Raw genomic sequence first — 24435 nt, 5'->3', positions numbered from 1 at the left:
CAGCAATGGGCAACGTGTTCTTGGACTCAGCTTTCCCGGGCTCCTTCCCCGTAGTAGGCAGAGTCTCCTCACACCACATACTGGCACAAGCTAGGAAGGCATTTCTGGAATTAATCCAAGTCTTCCTTACCCCCTCACCACCCCATGCCCATCAACAAAATAAAATAGTCCAACAAAAGCAAACAAATCTTCCCCCACTCACTGGCTAAGGCTTGGAATGCCTTTCTTAGAGAACACTTTCATAGTTCAAACTAAAGAAAAATCTTACACTGTTATGAGACAACAGATCAATGGTGTTAGGTCCCTCACAAGGACAGTCCGAGGGAGGTGGGGGAGAGCAGGTCATAGCTGGTGCTGCCGGCCACACAACAGGGGTGGGGGAGGGGGAGGCAAATGATCTCCTGCTGGAAATCTGGCGCCTCGCAGGCTGGACAAGATGCTGCTCACTGGCCCTTCACGCAAGACACTAGACAGCATTGGTAAAGCATGAACATTTATATTTAATTTACATTTTGACAATTTGCACATAAATAACAATGTAAACCAGTATGTAAACATAAGATAGTTTGTTGTTCTAGCAAAGTAAAAAGCCAATAACTTTGGTCAGTTTTAACTTTGAGTAGAGGAAAAAAAATAAAACCACTGTGGATTGTGGGCTCAACATTCACATGTAAGAGGCTGAAAAGGGAAAGACAGATAGTGAGAGACGCAAGAAGTCTTTATAAAAACTCTCCAATACGGTGTACAAAAAGCACAAACGGAGAAAAAGAACAGATGAGTAGTTGGGAATAAAAACTATTTGGTGTCAGCGTCGATGGGATGCTTTGGTTTCCCTACAATCAAGGACTTATTATCAAACACTGATACCTAAAAAGTTGTCAGTCTCGCTAGCAACAGATCAGTAAGGCTCTCAGGTTTCCCTGGATGATTCGAATTTGTTCTCCTCTGCAGGTGATTATTAGTTGACATGAATAAAATATCAAATACAGTTATAACATAGATTGAATCATGATGCATCAGTATTTAGGAAGAAGAGAGAGAAAGAGAGCAAAGTTACAGTGGTAGAGGAATTAATAATGAGAGTTTTATGTCTGTGACTTGGGTGTGACCACATAATCATCGTGTGGCAAAACAAAAATAAAGCTGTCTTAGACAGTCCTTAATAATAAAGAACAATGTATCTCTTTCTCCCTGGTTGTCATGTGATCCCCACCTTTGCACCAAGGTTTTAGGGTCTCTTACAAGAGGCGAGGAGTGCCCAAGCACACCGATGTGATTGTGAAGTCATCAAGTATTAAATAAGCAAAGTCTCAGAAAAAAAAAATTTTTTTTGCCCTTAGGAAAAGTAGGTTCTTTTACATGGCTTGGCTCACAATTTAAGTGGTTATAAATATATTATATATACACATGGTATAGTGGTATAAATAGATTTATAAATATACATCATTCTTTGCTACACCTTACACGCCAACATGTAATCTTTGGGCTAAGCAGAGTAAAAGATAGAATGACACACAGTCTATCTTTCCAGAGCACACTTACTTGGTTTCTCCTCTAGAGTAGTAAATCATTAGATAAGACATCATTTCCTGCACTACTGGACATACTCAATGAGGTAACTGTTGTCGAACAACTTTGCAATGCCCCTTCAACTTCAATTAAATTAACCAGAAAATGTAAAAACACAAATACTGAGGAAAATCCGAGTTTTACAGAAAAAAAATACAATTGATGTGTCGGGGATAAGAATGTTCATTACCTGCTTTTACCCCAAGATGACCAGAATACCCGTTTTTTATTTTTATTTTTAAAGTGTGGCCTGAGCCGATCTACCTCAAATCCTTCCTGGTAGAGCACCATGTTTGTGCAATTTTGACATTAAAAAAACAAAAACCAACAACAAAACAACACCCAGACTCAAGCCCCCAAACCTCACACATACAAAAACCACCCGTGCTTTGGGAAAGGCTGGCACGGTGGTTTCAAACATGGCATTTTGTCTTCTTCACATTTTCAGATAATACATTGGGAAGCAAAAGTCATGTGGCCGCTCTGAATGGTCACAGGACTTTGGGGTTGGGTGGGAGGACCCTGCTCTTTTGGAGAGAGAGAGAGACAGGTTGGCAGAGCCTTCCTGTCACCTTTCTGGTAAAATTGTGGCTGGGGGAAAATATCAACTATCAACAGAAATATTCAAGATCCCCTTCTTGTTTCTTCTACTCAAGTTATTATTGGGTAATTCTGCACACATACCCCCAAGTTACATACAATGCTGTTCAAATGATACGATCCTATGAATTAACACATCAACTGTCTAACTTTGGCAATACCGAAACCTCATTTTCAAACCATTATTATAGAGAAAGGTTGACTGGAGTCACGTGTTTGTTTCCTAAATCTTAGGTACTTCAACAGATGGGCAGAAATTATCTACAAAGAATGGCCACAAGACAAAAATACAACAATTTATACTCAAATTACAAGGAATCTTTCCAGTCATTGTAAACTTTTTTAATTATTGCTTTTCGAATGATAAATTGTATAATAAATTATGAAGGATTACCATTGAAAAAATAATTATGGCTAGGCAATAGTCTTAGTAATGGGAAGGCTATGCAAACATATCCACACAAATATTCAAAATACACAGGTTCAAATATATAGACATGGGTGTAAATAAGCATATATAATATGTATATATATATATGTATATATATATAGTCTTTGCCTCGTTCATGCCCTGAGATTTCAGTAACTTTGGAGTTCCTTCTTTAATTCCAGAGAGGTGAGGGGAAACCATTTGCTGTCAGGAGAGCTTGCAGAACTGGAATTATGTACAAGTAATTTGCTACTGGCACCCTGACTCACCAAGTCATAACTTAAGAAACAAAACACTTGTTGTCTGAAAATCTTAAGGATCCATTGGTTCTACTGTTTCTTGTTTGACCTTTACAGGTACCAGAGGTAGTGGGTGGCTGGGAGGCAGCTTCGTGAGGGACAGGTCTGATGACTCATAAAGGCTACACCCCGAGGAGAGGAGCCCATTCCCCATGTTTCTTTGCAAAGAAACTTTCAGGCCAGTTTCTTCCTTCTCTTTTCTGACCACGGCCAGAATTTCTTTCTCCACCACAGAGGTTACACTGATGTCGTCCTCCACATCATCGAGCCGGTCAGCATTGTCACTGATGTCAAACTTCTCAATTTCTTCATTAATTCGAGTCAGGTCCTCCAAGGGCAGCCCGGTGGCCGGGGCCACGGGGCAGTTCCCCTTCAGGTGGACCTTGAGGCTGCAGAGATGGATGTAGCTCTTGTGGCACTGGGCACACTTGTGGGGCCGCTCCCGGGTGTGGAGACGCTTGTGCAGCTTCAGGTGCACAAACTGGGTGAACTTGGCAGGGCACATCTTGCATTGGTAAGGTTTCTCTCCAGAGTGGAGTCGCAGGTGGGTCTTAAGATTGCTGGTGCTGCTGAATCGCTTGTGGCAGACCTACAGGGTGGGGGAGGGACAGGGCACAGAAGGGAGACAGGAAGACCAGAAGATTAAGAGTTGCTGACGGGTGGGACAGGCTTACAGGCCAATGCCTGGCAACCTGGGAGGCGAGGTGGCACCTAAGGTGTGGTAGTAAGCAAACCTCAGGGATGTGGGCTGCACATGAGGAGGTGTTTATTTCCCCCATCATTTTCCCACCCACTGGAACCTGGCTGTGTCATCATCTCTGCTTGTCAGCAGATACAGAGCGCCGGTAAGGCCACAGTGCCATCAGCCCGTGCCAAGGCTGAATTCTTGTGATGGTTTAAACTACAGGCTGCACGGCAAGGGAGGACAACTCCACAGGCATTGTCTATACATGTCCAAAGTTCTACCCAGAAAATACTGCCCACCTGGCATTCATGTGGCTTTTCTCCCGTGTGTACCAGGTAGTGTTTCTGGAGGTGGGCGAGCTGAGTGAAGCCCTTGTTGCAAGTCTGACATTTGAACGGCCGCTCTCCACTGTGCACTCGCAGGTGGACCTGGGAAGAAGCCACATATGTTAGCTCTGCTCTCACGTCAGCTCTGAGACCTAACGTTTCTACTCAAAGACTCAGGTGTTTACGATGCAAACATCTTAAGGAAAGCATCAAGACAAAGTCTTAAACAGAACAAATAAATCCCAGTGTTTTCAGAATGTGTTGTTTTGCTTGAGCTAAAAGGACAAAAATCATAGGCTAGCAGGGACTTGAAACTGATCTTCTAGCCCAAACTCCCCATTTTTATTTTTCAGAAGAAACTCAGGAGAGGGAAAAGAACTCATCCAAAGCCACAGAGCTAGATAGTGGCAAAAGCAAAGTAGAAGCCACACATATTATTCCCAGCCCGGGCCTCATACTGATGAAAATGCAATTTATAACCCAAGGAAAGTGAGCTAAGTACAGACGTGCATAGATCCTAGCAGACAACCAGACTGCTCTCCCCAGGGGCCTACCTTCAGATTGGAGAGCTGGCCAAAAGTCTTGGCGCAAACATTGCATTCATACTTAATCTTGCCATTCTGCTTCTTCAGAGGGTAGGGAAGCGTCTTGTAGCCCGTCATGTTTCTTTTGTTTTTAATGAGATTCATGGCTTCGTCACTGCTGGGGGCTGCCATCACAGCTGAGGTAGCTTTGGGCTGCACCACGTGTTCTGCCGTGGCGGCTGTGCCCGCTGTGGGAGACCCGCTCGTGGGGCTGCAGGTCTTGTCCTTCATGCTGGCAGCAGCCCCGGTAAGGGAAAAGGCACTGTGCGGCGCCGGGACAAGCACGTCCCTGGGATGCTCTGGCTGCAGCAACCTCCGGGCTCCATCCGAGGGCAGCGAGCTTGGGAGGGCAGCTGGGTTGAGCATGGGGTGAGGCAGGCTGCCCCCTCCAAGGAGGTTACTGTAGACAGGGCACAGCCTCGGGAAGAGGCTGAAGTTGTTGATGCCATTCATGTTGCCCATCGTGCTCAGGCTGTTACAATTCATGCCATAGGGGGGCAAAAGGAACTTGGGGTAGTGAGCATTGTACGAGGGGATGAAAGCTGGCGGGAGGTGGGGCAGGGGTGCGTATCCGGGGTAGGAGCCCAAACCTTCCGGGCCGTAGGGCGTGTTCAAGTAAGTGTAGGCGTCCCGGTGTTCTTGAGAGCCAGGAGCCACAGGGGACATCGTGTTCCCCGGGCTGCTGTGTGGGCTGGAGCTTTTTAGGCTTTGGTCAGGGCTGCTTCTTGCCGAGGGACTGGGAGTGGTGGAGGACGGGAGGGAGGGGTGAGTGATGTAAGTTGGTCTCTCCATCCCATAGGGCAGAGAAGCTTTCAAAAAGTCTTCAGGCAGAGGGGCCCGGATGGGATAAACAACCCGAGGGTAGAAGGGCATTTCGGGGCTCCCGTTTTTTCTAAAGTCATCCATGTCCTTTTCCAAAGTGAGGGGTGAAATGTTAGAAGAGTAGAAGTCCTTTCCTTTGGAGGGGTTGGAGTCCAATCTTAGGATTTCTTTCACGCTGTGCTCTCTCTTTGGGACATTCTTTGGGCAAAGTTCATTTTTCTCAGTGCTCTGTTGCTTTGTGTTGCTCTGTGTTTCTGCTGAAATAAAGAAGAAAGAGCGATTACTCAGAAGGCTGGAGAGGACTGAAGCAAAGTGCCAAGGTTGCTTGCACTGCTTGAGAAAACGTGGGCACCGGCTGGCAACATGAAGGCCGAGCATCCGGCCCTGATGCCCTCGTTCTGGAGGGCTCTGGGCCGCTCGCTCAAAGGCGCTGCTCCGCTTCCTCCTCAGCCCAACAGGGGCAACGGCAGCATCAACAGAACGAACAGCAGCATTTGGAAGATTTTGTTTCCATCAGTACAGACTTTATGATAGAAAAGTGCTGTTCGAGCTGGAACAAGAGAGCTTCCATTAAAATGGGGTGGAAAATTACTGGGGTGGGGGAGTCTCATAGGTTAATAAAAGCTGTTCTGATGCTCACAGTTTACCTGAAGGAAATCAGCACACCCTGCAAAGGCGATGTGAAACATTAAGACTCATTTCAAGTAATAAGCAGTCATCAATTTTCGCCTCAATTCTTGTTTAATACAAATTTGATGAAACCCTGTTCAAACTGCCTATGCCAAGGAGACTAGCGACAGGGACGCCCGCCCTGACCCACAATTTGCAGGCAGGCAGCACGAGCATTCCTCCGCGGCTCTGTCTGGTCTAACCGGGCTCCCAGCAGTGCTGGCCCCTGGAATCACAAGGCGTGACAGTCACCTCTGCCAAACCACAACAGGTACTTCCTGAGCCAGTTCAATTACTTAGAGCACCAAAGAAAACAGAGGAAGCTCAGAGGAAAGCATTTATTCCCAAAGACGGCGTATTATTACTTGGTAAATGTACTATTTAGGAACAGCAGCAATGAGGACAGTGGCAGACTGTCTCTGCCGCTGCCAGCCCTCCCTGCCAAACACACGGAACAAATGGTGCCTTTGGGAAAACACGGGTCTGAGCAGGGAAAACTGAAAGCTCCCTGCTCAGCCTTCCCTGGAAACCAAAAGTAGAACACGTGACACTTAGTTTGAACTCTGGTTGCAGCAGAGCAATCGCCGGGAGCCGGACACCTGCCCGGCAGTGGGCTGAAGGCATCAGCTGTGGGTGCATGCAGGGGCCTCGGAGGCAGTGGGGCCCTCGGCCTCGGCATGAGGAGACCTGGCAGGTTCAGGGTTCATGCTGAAGCCTTTGCACAAGTATCTTTCATCGTCTTAAAAAATGTCCCTGCTTGACTTAATGGAGAAGGAACTCCAGGCTTGCTATCTGATAGGTCTAGAAATGAACCCTGTGAAACTCCAGAGCTGAGCCCTTCAAATCCATTCCCAGGCTGACAGGCTTGAGGGATTCGATTCCAGGTTGAGAGGCCCTGAGAGAATGTTATCTCCTGCTGGCCGTTATCAGCGACTCTCCCGCCAGCCAGAAGGCCCAGAATAAACACAGGGAGCAACACTATCAGGGAAGATGCCGATCAGGGGCCAGTGATGGAAAGCTTGTTGAGGGAGAGGGATTTCTGAAGCCACTAAACCAAAATAAATATCTCCTTATCAAGCCAATATCAGTCTTTCAGTGAGGCCCAGCAGGCAGGAAGTTCAAATTGTCACTTTTGTTTTTTAAAGCTGAAATGGTAAAGGAAGAGAGAGACAACTTAGCTGGAAAAGCTGATAGGCAAGGCATCTCACAGCCACGGGAAGGAATTTTGTGAAGGATTTGGAATCATCCACACAGGCTCAAATTAATAATGACTGTTTAAAAGGATGCCACCCTAATAAAATAAAAATATAGGAACTTTACCCTCATAACTTTGTGACCTTTTTATGTGGCAAATTACATCTAAATCTCATCATTTTTCCAGTGTCTTCAACACTCCCTTGGTTCTAAAATTCAACAAACTAAAGCCGCAAGCATAAAAGTTTAAGTCCGTCCACAGCACCGCCCCTCACACTTAGCCAGGTCAGTTTCCTCCCAAGCACCTTAATATAATTTGATTATTGTTCTGATATAAAGCTAATGATTGGGCCAACAAACAATATGGTCAGACTTTTAAATTTTGTAAGCAAAATACTTAGCACGGTGCCCGGTGTGTAGTAAATCCACAATACATGTTTGCCATCTCTAATGCCTTCAAAAAACAGATTTACATCTTACTGTAAAAGGATATCCAGAGCGAAACAGAGTCTCCCTAAGATGTTCTACATGTGGAATTGATGAAGTCTGTACACAGTAAAGGCACATTTTCAAAAACCGTCCTCCGGCAGCTGAGTGATCAGTGGAGCTGGTGTGGTGTCATTTCTGACTCTCCACCTCAGCAGCAACTTGAGTTAACATGAAAAAGAAAATCAAGATCTGTTTTTGTTCTTAAATCTTAAATGGCTGTAGGCGGACAGAGTCATTTCAAGAGTGAACTGCTTCTGAACGCTCTGAATGGCTTAATTATGCCGACTCACATTTTCGATCTATAATAAGAACCCCAAGACTACAAGAAAGAACCTAGAAGTTCTGCAGTAGGCAAAACAAAGTCTGTTTTCAACTGAAACTGAGAAAGCAGATTAACATTTAGAAGTCTATAATTTGGTCAACTGTTTTCTAGATGGGTTAGTTAGATAGATAGACAAAAAAAAAATACCCCCAAAATTGGGAGGGGAAGGGTTTAACGTAATAGTTCTTTTACTCCTTTTTCTGGTTTGCTTTGTTTTTAGAAAAAGGCCATTTTGTGATTTCTGGCTACTTGCTTTTCTTTACTTCAGTTGCTTCAAATCCCTTCCTCTTAAAACTCTACTGGTTGAACCATCACTGCCATTTAAGCTTTCATGAGATCCTGGCACAAACCTCTACTGTGCACGGCCACCAGAACTCATCTGCAGACACAATCTACCTACTGGGCCTGATGAAGTGGTAGAAATTTTCCTGATCAGAGTCTCAGTCATCAGTTGCCACACCTAAGACAACTGGTTTCACAATCGGCAGCAGGAGTCTTGTTTTAATGTGACTGGTTATTGTAAGCTCTCCTTTGCTGAGACTGTTGGACAATGAAAGGGTACTGGAACGTGGTAAACCACCGTTTAGAAAATATGCTGCATAAATAAAAGGGGATATTTGAGGGAACAAAAGTGTCATTTCATAGTATACATGAAAGTTGCTTCTGAACACAAAGAGTAAACACTTGAATCTTTAAATACTGTGCAAAGTCTTTCCTTGGGGAATAAAAATGCCAGGCCTTTAAAACCTTTCTTTGATTGGCACAGGGCAGGAGAAGCACGTGAAAAAGTTTCTTCGTGGTTAGTGCAAAGTCACTGGGGTGGGTCATCTCAAATGGACATACTGTTTAAAGAAAAACAAAAATCAAAGACTTTCTCTGAATCTGTGAGCGATTAAACTCAAAAAATGTAAGGAGACGCTCAAGAGGAAGTGGCTCACTATGCTGAGAAAAGTTAGAAAGGAGCAGCGCATCTTCCCATGAGATGCCCTGCTGGAATGTAAGTTCCATGAAAATGTAACTGTGCCTTTGTGTCTTTTGCCACCAGGCCCTTAGTACTGGGCCTGGCACATACAGATGCCAAAATAGCGAGTGCCTGCTGGGATGCTGGGCCCTAGCGACATGACAGAGAGTCTCAGGGAGTGCCGAAGAGACGCCGGAAAGAACTGCCACCTTTGGTTGCGACCTGATTATACCCATATCATGCTCAAACTGGAAGCCAGTTTGCTTCCGAACATTCCTTTTCCTGAAGTTCAAGGGTGCACTGTGTGTGTAAGGACCATGCACACAAACCATAAAAAAGGATCCAAGGGGGAGGTCCTGAAGCTTTTATAATCCCAGATTTTTTAGAAAACTGCAAATACAGTCTATTTCAAGTAAAGTGAACAGTATAGTTAGATTATAAATGACTAAGATAAGTACTTGTTTTGTTACTTGGTCCTAAATTTGAAGTCAAAATTCCAATTTATGTTAAAATTAATATTTATTCCAACTGTCTCAAGGGGGAAAATGTGAACTAAAACAATTTGGCTTATAACAATTTAGCTTCAGATAAAGCAAATGGACAACAGAGCAACAGTTGGTGAATCTGGGTAAAGGGTAACTGGGAATTCTTTGTACTTTTCTTACAACGTTTCCTTGAAGTTTGAAATGATATCAAAACAAAAAGTTACAAAAATTTTAGCATTTAGTTTTAACTTTTAAATGAAAAGGAGCTAATTTTTAAAACTGCTATAAAATTGAGCAGTCTAACCAAGAACACACAACCATAGTCCCAACAGAGGTTAGAATTTCATGGTAATTCTTAAATCACTCATAGAGATCACTTGAGAATGACTAAAATAAAGTAGCCCTTTGCAGAGAGAGGTCACGACAGCATTTTTAACCAAATAAAAAAAGTAAAAGCATCTAAACCTAAGGAACTGAGACTCTGTTAAGATAAAGTGATAGGTGGCTACTGTAATATGATCAGATCAGTTAAGTAGTTTACCATAAGGAAGGAAGCTAAGATAGGAAATCTTTAGAGTTATTCATTTAGAGTAATATTTGAGAAATTATAACAGAGTTTTTCTAGCAAAAATCTCATAATGTTCCATATCACACCGTAACTTTAGATTCAAATGCACATGTCTACAATATTTTAATGCACATTCTAAGCAGCAAGAAAGTACCACAAACGAGGGGCTATGCTTTGCATACTCAGCATGTCTGGCCCAACCCCTATTATACTCTCAACCACGCCCTTTTAGATAAATTAGAAGTGGACATATATTTCTTCCTGTAACTTTCTGAATTAAATACTCAAAGTAGCTCTTAGTATACATATATTTTATGATCAAGTTTCATAACAGAGAATGAGGATTGAAAAAAATGTTTTTCCTCTTCCTAGTCCCTAGTTTAAGCCTCCTACTTGGGCCAAGAGATGATGAAGCCATATAATTAAACAACATGTCATTAGCTCATAGGGGCAGAACTGACATTACTGGCATTTTAGATTTTTTTATTCTGTAATCCACTTACTGAGACTCATCATTGTCAGCTCTCCGGGATAAGGGTAGTGAAGCCTTTCTGCAAAGTCCCGACAATACCACACAAGAAGTTCCTGGTTGGCAGGGATGGGCTTAATGGTGTAGAAATAGATGTTCATGCCGTTCTGACACGCAGCCAGGTTTTGCTCCCGGGCAGAGTGTGCTGGGTTCACATAGCGCATCCAGTTGCTTTTCTCCTCATTAAAGCCATCAATGAAGTGGTGAAGCTCCCCTCTGGAATAGATCTGTCCAAAAGAGAAGACAGGCATGTAAAAGGAAGTCAGCCCCAAAGCAACGGAAAGCTTCCCCAGCACCTCTCAGAATAAACACCGCCTGTCCCGTGTGTGCTTTTGATCCCCTACTGCCTAGTCAGCAAGAGAATCTAATCAGTTTAGCCAGAGTGGTCTTGAATCAGCAGAAGGGTGGAAACAGGTAAGGCACACTTTGTCAGTTACCTTTTCCATTTCAGCTTTATCGTCTTTTCACATTCGGGAAAAGTAACAGAAGAATGAAACACAAATTCTCATTTAAGGAGCTGCCTCAAACCGATCAAACCACCACAGAGTACTACTTTGGCTACAGCAGTGAATGGCAAGCGGGCGATGCTGCTAACTTCAGTTCCGATGATGATTACTTTTAGTGCTTTGAGTCACTGGGTAGAAGACCAAGGCGACTGACTACGTCAAACTGAGTCTCTCAACTTTTTCTACGGCCTCTGTACTTGCCATTTCCTACACCCCCGCCCAAGGCTTAAACTATGCAAACATCCTCCACCCCCAACCCTGTGAGTCCTACAGTAACACTTGTTCATATGAATACTTGGAACCTTGCCTTTTTGTGGAAACACTGGGTGGGGCAAAGGTGAACTTCACCTGCCATAACAAAGTGAACACCGGGACAGCAGCCAGAATCGACAGTCTACTGAGCAGTCACTTTTCCTCGTGATAAACATGTTTAGCCTTGTGCTTTTCTTTCAAGCCAAAGGAGGGAGGAGAGAGCCCTCTTATCTGTGAGGAGGTTGGCTAAAACACCACACTCAGAGCCACAGGCGTGTGCTTTTGGAAAAAGAACAGGAAGAAAGTATGTCCTTCCTTAAAGGCAACGCATAAGGAAGAATTCAAATTTGAAATTTGTCCTAGAGTCACACTACTTCTGCTTAACAGATGCATTCAGGCCACTTGGTCAAAAAGCAGAGTTAAGAAAGGAATAGGAAAAAATTAAAATGTATACTCTTTCTAGTAGAAACTAACTCCTTATCCTTCCACAGAAGTTCCTCTCTCCCTCTTTTAGGAGGTACCACCTTTTAAGAGCCTCAGATTTAAGACATTTCCTTACACGTATACAACACCTGGTTATCTGAAACTTGTAGTCTCCAAGTAGTAGGGCACTGTTTGTGGCAGAAATTTTGCTCTAACAAGACAGCAGGTTATTGCTTTATTCCTACTCACACGCTGACTATGTTAGTCTACAAATTGTCTCTGCATTTCGCTCAAACGTTATCAGAAATAAAAAGGAACTCTGTCCCTTTAACACAGGCAGTAAACACCAGAATCACTTTCTTTTAAGAGTAACTTCCTGTAAATTGTGAAGGGGGAAATACATGTGGCTTCATCAAAGCAGCTTGTGAGAGCTTTTGCGGTGTGTTTTGTTAAGAGAAAATGGAACAAGGCTGGGTAAATTCTGCTATCAAGAGGGGTTTTCAAGTTTGTTTACTCTGATGTGCAAACTTCCAGGAACATGGGGTTCCATCACTCTTGCACTCTTCGCTGGGGCGGAAACTGCTTTCTAAAGCTACGGGTATGTTGATTCCAGTCAGTCTTCCACAGACTACAATTTACTGTATCCTCATTTAAAAACAGAAATGTCGATGGCATGAAGTCACACACACATACACACACCCACAAGAAAATAAAATAATGCATACGTACAATGAACACTGTTCTCTACGACCTCACTGCATTTCCATATAATATCAAGAAGATAAAAAATGTGCTGAGTCATAGTACAGTTACAAGAAATGTCACTGGTTTCTCAACTTGAACATCCCTTCTCTTCTTTGACTGTGTAATTTGCATGAAACTTTTTCTTTCCTCACAACAGATGTTCACATTCCTGCCAGCAAAATCAGGATGCTTTTAACAACATGTGGGAAGTTATCTCCTACAATATCCTTTGCATGTGAAGGAGTGATTCAAATAAATCCTCCCAAGGAAAGACTTTCAGTTACTTAAGGTGAATCTTTAAATGAAACAGGGAACTGGGACAGTGAGGGGAGATTCTTAGGTGTTTCTTGCCTTTTTTTCAAAATGACCATACTTTAATGAAACTTATGCTGCATCATCTTAATTCAGACCTTTGACTGCAAGAATTATACAGCTTTATAGCTCACTTCCGAGAAAAATTTATGGGCAATAAAGGCAAAAATACACTTATGTTTTCTCCATTATAAGTCATGTGGTGAATATATTTTAAGCATGAGCAAATATTAAATAAAAATTTTGAGCGCATCACTCTTAGTGAATCTATAACTGCTCTCTGCTTGGGTAATAGTAAAATAGATTTCTAAAAGCACAAAACTTACTGGGTTAAAGAAATTGTTTCTTAGAAATAGCTTCTGAGTGATTCACTAGCAGAAGTGTTTTATGATACTTGTCCAAATGATATCAGTGTTTTAGGCAAAAAGACCAGCCGAGGCAAGCATAATACAATTTTTGTTGTTACCAGGCAGCTGTGTACATTTTATGTAAGTATGTGTTAAAATGCTTACTAAATTTAAGTAAGCGCACCTTCATTTCCTAACTGAGGAAACTGAATATCCCAGAGACACCTATGGGGAAGGGGAAAGCAGTCTGACTTTTCTCTGTTCACTCTTTACTCAAAGATTCCATCTAATTAGCTCACCTCTGAGGTCCTGTCCAACCTTGATATTCCAAAGGAAATTGTACTGGCCAGAACTTTTGGCTGGATGTTACAGGAAAGCTTACCATCTCACACGATTGTGAGCATTTTTCCTAATACTGTCAAATGTCGTAGTTTTCATAGCGCAGATGCATTTAAATAGGACTAATCCTGTGGTCCTTGTCCATTCCCCAGCCCCATCTTCCACCCATCCTTCCCTAATGGCATTAACTTTCAAGATAATTAATTTGTGATAACTCTTCCATTCAATTAAAGTTAACTCAGCAAGAAACCAAGAAGGGGTGAAATCTAAGGCTTGGTGACTCATTACTACTTCCTTGCAGAGAAATGCAAATGAACCTACCCTTGAAGCAAGCAGGAAACTGTTTCCTTTCATCACAAAGTTCTAATGAGTTGCTAAATCAAGATTCATATGTAGTCCATATCTCCATCACTAACCACCTACAGGCTGTATTTCCAGGGCCAAATATTTAACCAGTTTCATCACATTTGCTCAGAATTCCCTGTGTTCATGGGGACCCTGGACACTTTGGGTGAGCCTCAGCATTTCTCAGCACAGGTAGCAAAAGGAAGTGACCCAACTCTTCTAGCTCCATTTTTCCTAATACTTAATGAGTTTGGAAAAATTTTCTTTACTTACCCGCCAAAAGTATTTCCTGTTGGCATTCTTGGGAACTGTATCATTGGTGTAGATTTCACCTATTAGGGGTCCAAAACGTGTTCCTTTTGGTATGTATTCTTTACTCACCACTCCAATAACCTAAAGAGGGTACATCATATGAAACAATTACTTAAACTGTAAAATGTTAACCAATATTTTTATTTCAATGAATTGTCAAATGGTAATACAATCAATAATGATAAAATTTTGATATGGAGAACATATTAATATTAATGGTGCCTACATACTTAACAACAAGCTTCACCTTGGGGAGGACCGTCTTTTAAAGTCTGAGATTATAAGCAAATTCTCAACCAAGCATTAAAATAATCTAGAGGGTCCTTTATTTTTATTATTACTTTTTATACTAGAAGCATAGAGAGGAAAACCATCCTGTTTAAGAATGAGAATAAGATACTTACTGTAGACTTAGATAGTCAAGATTAGACCATTTCAGCCTGTTCCTAGTTTCTTATTTCTCATTCTCCCTTAAACCATAAACACAGTGTGCTTGAGGAGAATAAAACAGTTTTAACCTCAGAAACCAAAATAATGTTCTTTGGTTGTTCCACCGTGGCCTATGGAACCAGAAACCAAATGCATTATGTTTTTTTCATTCCAGATGAGGGTTTGTTTGGTTTGTTTGTTTTTTTTTTTTAAGAGCTTGTAAGTTCTCTTTAATAGAATAAAGATCTTTCAAGTAACTTTGTTTTTCTCTAGCATATTCTCCTCAACAGTGGTCAAAAGTCCTCCTCTGAAACGGCATTTATACTGAGGAGAGCTGCGGGTACTAAGATCTGAGGAAATGACCTTTTCAGACTGGCTGCATCACACATTTTGACTTTTAGTGCCTTGCTAAAGAAGCACTCTAACTATGCCAGTTCCTCTTTAATCAGAAATGTCTTTTTCTGAGGGGGTAAAATAATCACCAACCATGAATCAGGAAACAATTCATCACCATTCAAAAGAACTCCTCTGTGAGTTGTCTTTTACAATATTTTGCAGTTACAGTTTTGTTTGGGCTTTTATTCTCTAGCTTGCCCATTTTTATTTTCTTCTTGTTCAAAACAGCCTACAAAAAACTTACTGAATACCTTACTGAAATGGACCAAGGGGGAGAGAAGGGTAAACGATATTTCTTTTCCAGTTTTTATGATCCTTGGTGGCTTCTGTGCTCCTACCTGAAATGGTAGCCCCAAATATGTGAATCAATAAATATTCACAGAGGAATCTAAGATTCTGGTTATTATATATACCAGTTCCTCATTAAATCTCATCAAGAATTTAAACCTCTGTTTAAATGGATATGGAATAAGTACATCTATACGGTTATGAAGACCAGTCTTTCACACGTAAATTTTTTATCTGCAAATTTTTTTTTCTACAACAATTCAGTATTCAATACACAAGTCAATGGAGCATACTCAGACTGAAAAGAGAAAAAAAGAAAATTTCCTACACCCAACATAAGTTGAAACAAGAGTGTTATTTTTGGTTCTTTATGAATTTCTGTCAGAGCTGAAAAAAGCAGATGTTCATTTCATCCTCCTCCTCTGCCTTCATTTACATCTATCTGTCCTTTTAATAACAGTTCATAATTTTTGGTATTTGTTGGCAGCACAAAAATTGAGGACAGAGTATTTCAGAGCAGTCTTGAGATAAAAATACATACTTAAAGTTTAAGTAGACTTACTTATTCAGAGGCTCATTGTCTTGGACATATTATTCAACCTAATTAATTTGGAAGATTCGTGGAATTGTATGGCATGCAAATCATTTGCTATTCATATTTGAGTGATTATTCTATACTATTCAAATGACAGACAGGAAAAACAAATAATGCCATTTGTTGGTGAGCCAATAATTAGCAGTTGATATTTTCAACATATCCACTTTACAGCAGTAATTTTAAGAAAGGCACTCAACTGGTTCATCAACTTTGTTTTAAATTATAGTCTCTTGCAGACAGTGTCTTGGGAGTCAGAGCTAGATTACCAACAAGTAGCATTACATTGAGATCATGGTTTTTCTTCCAAATTGCCATTCTTTTACAGAATGGGCCTCTTGGTTTTCAGCTATCAATCTTACACTAAGAAAACACAACATTTTCTTGTGGCCGAAAAGAAGCCACTAGAGTCTTGTTCCTACAAAGGAATTTAGGGAAGGCATAAGCTACCCAACACCTATGTGAGCACAACTATGGTCTAGTGACTGGAAAGATACAAAGCAGTACTGGAAGCAGCTCTTGCCATTGCTAACCTTACAAATGCAATTCAACAAACAAGACATGAGAATAATTAAAAATAGGAGAATTTGTGGTGGATGAGAGGTCTATAAAAATCCTTAAGCCCCAGACAAATTAAAAGGGCCTCAATATTATATTATCTTTAGGAATGCGACAGAGCCCTAATATCTTAAATTCCTAATAGGTACAGAGCTATAGGGTCCATATAAACTCACACCTATAGATAATAAAGACACAAAATCATAGAATTTAAAATTTGGAAGGAGTCCTGTAGCTTGTAAACCATCTACATTCACTCCAAGTCCAGCACTCTAACATATAATAAACACCTTCATCTCAAATCCATGTTGGAGACATTATTCAAAGAGGACATAAAAGCTGAAACTCTAAGATGATAGTGCTTGTTAAGGTAACTTTGGAGGGGGAATAGGAACCAGGGTTGTTTTTAATGGGAAGTGGACAATCAAGTCAGAGTTCTCCTTCTGGTCCTGGAAAGCTGCAGATGTGGGATCTCAGCCAGCCCCGTCTCCCTGACCCATCGTGTACAACATGCTTAAACGTCATTTACAGAGGAGCCTGGCGTATGCCTTAAACTTCACAGTGCTAAAAAGACTAATAATGTGTTCACCTAATTCAGGAAGGAAACTTCACTGGAACTGACCAGGGTCCTAAAGAATTACTGCTGGGGACAGGCCACTGTGTGCCTTCCATAAACCCATCGGCGGGAGGACTCTGGGCTTTGATACTTCCCTGCTTCATCTGCCCCCACGGGAGCTCTTAATGTGTGGTGCACATCCCGCAGCTACTTGGGCAGATCTGTCTCTGCCAGTGGCCTCAGTTACAAAACACACCCTGACATCCACAGCTTCCAGACAAAAAACAGGGCTTCTTTTCAATTTTATAAAACAAAGGAGATTTTACAAAGGTATGGGTTGAGTTGGGGTGCTGAATGAAATTCTGATAGCAAGGACAATATAGGTTTGGGTTTTTTTGTGTCTTGTTTTTTAAAAGAGCAAATCCCTTCTTTAGAGAATATACAAACACACATACACACGCACACGCACACACATACAGAGCAGTGGGTATTAAGCAGAAATATTATTCAGGTCTAAATGTGGTCTGAGCAACCTCACCCCAAATTACATTAAGATCATTTTAATTACTAGCTATTTCTTTTCCCTCCCCAAATCCCACCCCATAAAAATGACTCATTTGATTAAAATTCTGTTTTGACTATAAGAATATTTGCAGTGAGAGGACAAGAACCCAGCAGTGGACCAAAACCTTCAGCCTGTAATTCACCCCATTTTTAAAAGGAGTGGAGTGAATGACGGTGTTTTTGGAATGTTTCCTCCTTCATTATGTTTATATTAAAGGAAACACAGTGATGCCTTGGTACATCATCTCCCAAATAAAAGACAGTATGAAGACGGAATTGCATGTTATGGTGAGATACTTTTTACAGATGGCTTCAGTTAATAATGGACTTCAATCAAAGTGGACACTGAGGGAGTCCCCATGATCAGTCTGATGTTTATCAGCACACGACTTTGGCGGCCAGACTCAGAGCCACAGGGCCTCTGAGTGCAAGCAACCTCAACTGAGGGCAGAAACTCTTCAGGCTACTGCTTCTAAAATATAAATGTTTAAATTGATTTTTCTGTAGTCACGTAGTCATAAAAGATTATTTCAGGGGGACAGGGGAAAATCCCCATAAAAGAATAACCCTAAGTTTAAAAAGTTTTCAAAGTTTTGAATAGTATGTCTATATCTGGTTTTAGTTCTGGAAATAGGAAGTAAGAACAGCCTCATTAAAGGTGCAGAATGATTCTAAACCAAATCTAAAAATGAAGGTCAAGATCAGAAATGTAGTTTGTATGTTTTGTTTTTAAACCAAAAAGGTGCTGACACATAGCACAAATTCATAATGAAAAATGGTCTTGTTAAAAAAAAATTCCCCGGTATGTCAGCACAATAGTACATAATGTAACATCTTTTGCTATTTAAATGAAAACATTTAAAGAAGGGCAAGATAAATCAGTCAGATAAAAACTACATTTAGAAAGGCTTTTTTCCTATTTCAACGGCTCATGGAACAAAGAACTAACTGAATAATGATAATGTAAACATTTCATCAATCCTCAATGTTTCTGCCCTAGAACTGGTTTGCGGCTATCATGCCTTCAATGGCTCAATTCCACCATCCTCTTTCACCACCTAAAGGGAGCTGTCCTTTCCCAAAGTCCAAAAACAAAGGAGAGAGAAACAGAAAAATAGGTATAAATTCTAGAGTAAGCTTAAGACAGTATTACATTCAAATTTATTTCCTGGTTGCTTGTATGATTAGAAACTGAAGATTATCCCCTATTCAAGTGTTTTAGTTAAATAAAGTATGGATAAAGAGGATAAGAGAAACCTGACTTTCTAGGTTAATTTTGAAGAAGACCCTCTTTAGGACCACATGCACTGCCTATTTTTTGGTTGCTTAACATGCTGAAATAAGAAGTTATACGTTCAGAGGGGGAAAAATAGCTTAACAAAGGATCGGTCTGAAATATGTTAAGGTGATAAATAAAACCACAGTGACACCAAGAGGGGCCAGTGTAGCATAATCTAGAAGTACTTGCTGGAGAAGTTAGAAGAACTTTGCTCCAAGTCCCAGGTCTGGTTTTATCCATATGCCTTTGGGTAAGTGACTATCTTTCTGAACCTTGAACTAAATGATCTAAGAGCATTACTTGACTTAGCTATGATTTTAAGTAGAATGACAGAAATTGAAAAACTCAAGGTTAAGAGCTAAACTGAGGATAGAACATTATAGAATGAAAAGGCAAAGATGACCAACAGAATGGAGATCTTTATTTGAGTCCCAAAGGACTGGACAGGGCAATGTGGCACACATGAACCTTGAGAACTGACCAGTCAAAATTGACATGGTCAAATCTGATATGGCAAAAAAACACACTACACCTTTTAAAGCCACAGCCAAACCTTACATACCCAAACAAATCCTACATTGATTCCAAAGCCCACATTTTAAGAGACTTTCTATTGAGAACATTATTTTCAGGAAGAGTTATAATTAAGGCCAACCTCTGAGGTTAGACTTTTTGGTACTGTTCATGCACAACTACAACTTAAATTTTGCTTTTTATAAAATCTGCCTCCATTCTCCCAGCAGTGGGGAAAAAAAAAAAAAAAAAGATTGAGCAGAGTTGCTCTATTTAATTTTAGACAGCTGTGTCTCCCCCTTACTAAAAACATTGGACTCAGACACACAAACAGGAAAGAGACAAAGTGTTTCCCAAACAGGCTCCCAGAGTCCTTCAAATACTGTTCCTTAGGGAAGGGGGAAAGTGATTTGACATGGCTGTAATGAATAGTCCCAGTAGCAAATTCTGGATTCCTACAGCAAATGATTGCCTTTTCACTACTTTCTGAAGGCAGTAATAGAATTGACAGCGCTCTGTGGGAATGGTGGTGGTAGAAAGTCCACTGAGGGCTACATTCAACTCAACCCAGCAATAGACCAGTGAGAGCAACTGCAGTAGCCAAATTCTCAAAATAAGAGGTGGTTCTGCAAGTTATTTCACAGCTAAACATCACGCCTAGCTATAATCTTTATATAAAAGGGTAAACACAAATCAGTTGCTCATTCCAAGTTTGGGTTTTCAGCCCTTTGAAACAACAAAGAGTGTACCCACTTCAGAGGCCAGTGAGGAATCGGCCTGCCAGCCCAGCCAGAGCAAAGGAGCTGCCTCAGATAAACAGTGGTTAGCTCTGAAATCATCCGGGCAGAGGACACTTTAACATGACCCTCTTCTCAGTTTATATACCAGCACTTCAGTTCATAAACACGTCAAGGTTTTGAGAATAATTTTAGAAACCCAGCTAATAAAGCTGGCTCGTTAAAAAGAATAAAGCCATCTAATTACCGAAGGGAGACAAAAGAAACATTAAAAACTTTTTTTCTAAGAAAAAGTTTTCTCCCTCAAAAGATATTGTAAAACAGCGAGACTAGGGCCACCGGGTCCAGAGCTTTCTCAAAGCTCTCTGACAATTTTACCCACCCCATGCTGCCAGCCAGCTTTTCTGACATGTCAATTTGCCAAAAGATTTAACTGTTTACTAATTAGTATGAAACAGTTGAAGGCTGGAGGAAATGAGAAGGGACTGACTTAGGGAAAGAGAAAGCCATGAAAGAAGAGAATGGAGAGATCAATTATTTACTGATACAGATTCCCAGAGATTCTCAGAAATTTGGGAGGCCTCAAGGGCAAGTAGGGAGATTTGGCGCCAGCTGCCAATCTTCATCAGCAATAAACCAGAGGCTTACCTCTTTGTTGTTTGTGGCATATTTGAAAAGCAGATTCCTTGGTAAGGATGCCTCTGCCTGAACTGAAGTCCCTCCATCAGTGCCGGAATCCCAGGGGTGGTCGTTCACAATGTATGTACACTTCTCTTCAAACTCGGCCTCTGTCCACAGAGTCATATCCGCATCCTCCATGTCCATTTTCATGGTCCCCTCCGTCCCCTCTGCCAACCCTTGAAACCTCACAGCACTGGAGCTACACTGGGGGCAGCCTGGAAGAGAAGGGAAAGGCCTTTAATCCCCATTGTCCTGCCGTTCCTGCGGCTCCCTCCGAGAGGCTATGACTAATACAGTAGTCTGAAGACTTTAAAAGCAGATGCAGAGTGCTTGGTACAGTTGAGTAAGAGCCAAAAAGCCGTATAAATAAATTGCCTTGAAGAAGCAAAGTTTTTAAATGCTACTTAGTCCAAAAAAAGAAAAAAAAAATGTGGCAACCTCACTGGGGGGAAAAGAAAAAAGAAGCACCTCTGAACAATCCCTGGCTTTACCTCTCACGGCAGAAAAATGTTGTGGGCAAACAGCCCTGTGTCCCAGAAAGCCTGGGGTCATGGCCGTCAGACCCTCAGCACTGTGGAAAAGCTGCCTCAGAAAAGTGTCACAAACAAGGAGAGGAAGAGGAAGGAGCTCTGTCTGCCTCTGAATGAAGCTAAAAATGGAAAGCGCGTGTGGTGCAGGAGCGGAACCCAGCCTGCCTTTTCCAAATGGGGAAGACTGAACTTTCCCACCAGCTCCCAACGCAAAACAACTTTCAAAACAACTGCCTCCCCCCTCTGCTGCATGCTCTCTTTCATCCTCTCACATGTATGACTGAAAAGAGTTGCATCCTGCCAGCATCTGAGCTACAGCCTTTCAGAGATCATTTGGACCACAGGAAAGGAGGAAAAATGGGTGAAGGGGAAAACAGGGTGCACTTTCTTTTGACTTGTGGGCACCTCACACCAAATTGAAAAAGCAAAAACAAAACATAAAACTGTTCAATAAAATTCCCTGGAGAGAATTCCTTAGGAGCCCTCAGCTACAAATAGCACTTTCCATTTAAATCTGAAAGTATACGAATTCCCAGAAGTCACTGATGTATCACAGTTTACTGTAACTAAAGTTGTAACAAATATAGAAGACTCGGAGGATAAACTCTGCTTCCACTAGCAAATTGAGAAGGATATCCCAGAAAATTCTCCTTCACACTCAGAAAAAGTGTTTTCCAAAGGCAAAAGGGAAACCACTTTTGCAATGTTTCCCCAAATAGACATGTTTGATAAAAATTAGGGGTATGAGTATCATTTCCATGTAAGAACGTGTACTTGTTAAAATGTAAACAACACTCCGGTGGAAGTCCTTCAAGGTAGCTTTCACATTCTCCCACTTCTCTAAATATGATGCTCTTTTGTAAAAAAGGTCGGATGCAAAGTTGTCTTTCTCCCAGTTATGATTTAAATAAACTTGCTTACTTTTATTAAGTTCCAGCATGTAGAGTCATGATGCCAAATACATGTCAAAATAAAATAAAATTGAAAACTTAAGTCAAGCCGGAATAGTTACTTTGATGGGTGTGAGCAGTAACCACTACTGAAATTTCAATGAATTGACAATTATGTCTAGAACTGAAAGGGTTAATGATTCATAAGGAAAAAGTCTTTATAAATGTTTGACAGTACCAAAAGCACTTTACTAAAGCAGAAGCATTTCTGGTTTCTACTGCCACCACGTTAGCAAAAAAAAAAGAAAAGAAAAGAAAAGAAAAGAAAGAAAAAAGGAGAAAAAGAAAAAAAGAAAAGAAAGTTTTCAGATCAATTTCTGAATAAAATCAAGTTCCTTACCAAGGTCGTACCCACACGTTTTTCCAAGCAAATATCCAACATCTGAAACAAGTCTCGCTCATCTCTACCCAGTGCCCATTCTCCCCGCGTCCCCAGGCCGGGCTGAGCCGCACTGACGCGCACCTCCGCGGTCCCTGCTTCTCCGCGGACTGCCGCCCGGGCGCCCGCGTCCCAGCTCTCCGCGGACAGGTGCCGCGCGCTGCTCTTGCCTCTCTGCAACACTGGAGGGCCGAGTGTCACGGCAGCACTTACCAGACCGCGGCTTTTTTCCCCTCCCTGAAGATTTCATTAGCCACTCAGCCGCCTGAAGTGGGGGCGTGGCGTGGCCACACCTGCGAGCCGGGTTCAGGGCTTTCCCCCAGATCGCGAGCGGCCGAGAGAGCTTCCTCTCTTCGCCTGTGAATTTCAACATTTACTTGGAATCTTCTCACTTCCCTTTGACGGCACTCACCCTCAACGTCTACTCGGGCTGTATTGTATTCTAAATACTCCAGATCGCCCTCCTTCCTGACCGCGGCAGAATCAGGGGGCGCACATTCCTTCAATCAAGGAAACTTTAAATTACCTAAACACTTTGTAGTTTCTCAGCTCAAAGCCCCAGTTACAGAATACACAACTTACTTGAAAAGAGCACGTTAAATTGCTTTTGCATCTAATGGAATACAATGGAGCTGTCTAGTCCACAAGCTATGGCGTATGAAATACACGTTTCCCCCCAAAATGGGTAAGATTACACTTCTCCTGCTAACTGAAATATATTCAAATTTGGCAGAACTTTCCTCTTTCAACTATTTAGTAAATAGGGAAATAGAAAAAAGTTATAATCCTACAGATTAATTTTTGTTTTCCTTTCCTCTCCTCCCAAAGCCCACAGGCAAACTTCCCCGGAGTGTAAGTAAAATGTAGAGCACTAATCGCTTCACAGTTAAGGGGAATATTGAATTGATCACTGCAAGTGGGCAGCAGTCGGAGGCAGTAATTAATGGGGCTCATTCTGAGCCCGAGCTGGCTTTTCCTCCAGCCCCAGTCAGTCCTCTGTTGAAGGAAGGACATCCTGTGATGATGGCATACAATGTCCTGTTTGTTTATTATTAAGAGCGTGGACCTTGCATTCCTGCTTCTCATTACAAAACAAACCAGATGCTTTACTTCCTTCAATGGTCTTGTGCCTTCAGCAAGGAGTCCTTTAATTCAGAGAAACAATGATGCAAAGTGTCCGTTTATAGCAAACACCCCATTTCAATTACTTTTAGATCATTGAAATACAAGTCTTCCACTTTTCCTGCTTGCCTCATCATAGGTAGTTTTTTTTTTTCATCTCTCCTTAGACCTTAGGTTGCAACGTCTTTTCTAACATTTTAAATACGTGTGTGCATACACACACCCCCACACACTCCCACATACACACACCCAGTCTCAACCTAATGATACCAACTTAGTCATACAATGAAATGGACATTTTAATATTTGTTTACAAGAAGAAATGAAACAAAGCAAAACAAAAGCCCAACTCAATCCCAAAACTGTTTGTTTATATTTAAAATGTCTTATCCCTCTTTTAGAAAATTTCTAGAATCTTTTTTTGGGGGGAGGGGAGGAAACAGTTTTTGTCTAAAGTCCTTCTACACTCTCTGTAGTACAGAACAAAAAAATTCCCACTAGGGGACATAAGTAGCACATATTCCCTGCTTGCTGGATGGTCCACCTGTTATTGCTATGTTATGCCAGAGGGGACGCTAGCACCAAGAGGAAACAGGACTTTTAGAAGGCAGATATACTAGGGGTATAAAACTGAATGAACAGTTCCTAAGAGTTCTCAGAAAGCTCCAAGATGATAATTAAATAAGAGAAATCCAGCCTTCTCGAGAGGGTTTATTAACTGATGCTGAGTCAGCACCACAATGGAC

The 24435-nt window shown here is 41.6% G+C and overlaps 1 protein-coding gene across 2 annotated transcripts; it reads right to left on the bottom strand.

The window, feature by feature from the left end:
- Positions 1-476: 476 nt before the first annotated feature.
- On the bottom strand, positions 477-22778 carry PRDM1 (PR/SET domain 1). Of its 2 annotated transcripts, XM_069488239.1 has the most exons (7): positions 22529-22778; positions 20676-20923; positions 14074-14193; positions 10507-10759; positions 4464-5572; positions 3883-4011; positions 477-3487 (listed from the first exon to the last, which is right to left on the bottom strand). In XM_069488239.1, the coding sequence occupies exons 2-7, from the start codon at positions 20856-20858 to the stop codon at positions 2912-2914; spliced, it is 2370 nt and encodes a 789-aa protein (XP_069344340.1). In that variant the 5' UTR covers positions 20859-20923; positions 22529-22778; the 3' UTR covers positions 477-2911. The 2 variants fall into 2 exon arrangements, with proteins under 2 accessions (XP_069344340.1, XP_069344341.1); XM_069488240.1 differs by lacking the exons at positions 14074-14193; positions 20676-20923; positions 22529-22778 and adding an exon at positions 10970-11124.
- Positions 22779-24435: the final 1657 nt, after the last annotated feature.

This window comes from Eulemur rufifrons, chromosome 15, assembly GCF_041146395.1.
Source record: "Eulemur rufifrons isolate Redbay chromosome 15, OSU_ERuf_1, whole genome shotgun sequence".
Lineage (NCBI taxonomy): Eukaryota > Metazoa > Chordata > Mammalia > Primates > Lemuridae > Eulemur > Eulemur rufifrons.
This window is presented reverse-complemented; position numbering and strand designations above follow the sequence as displayed.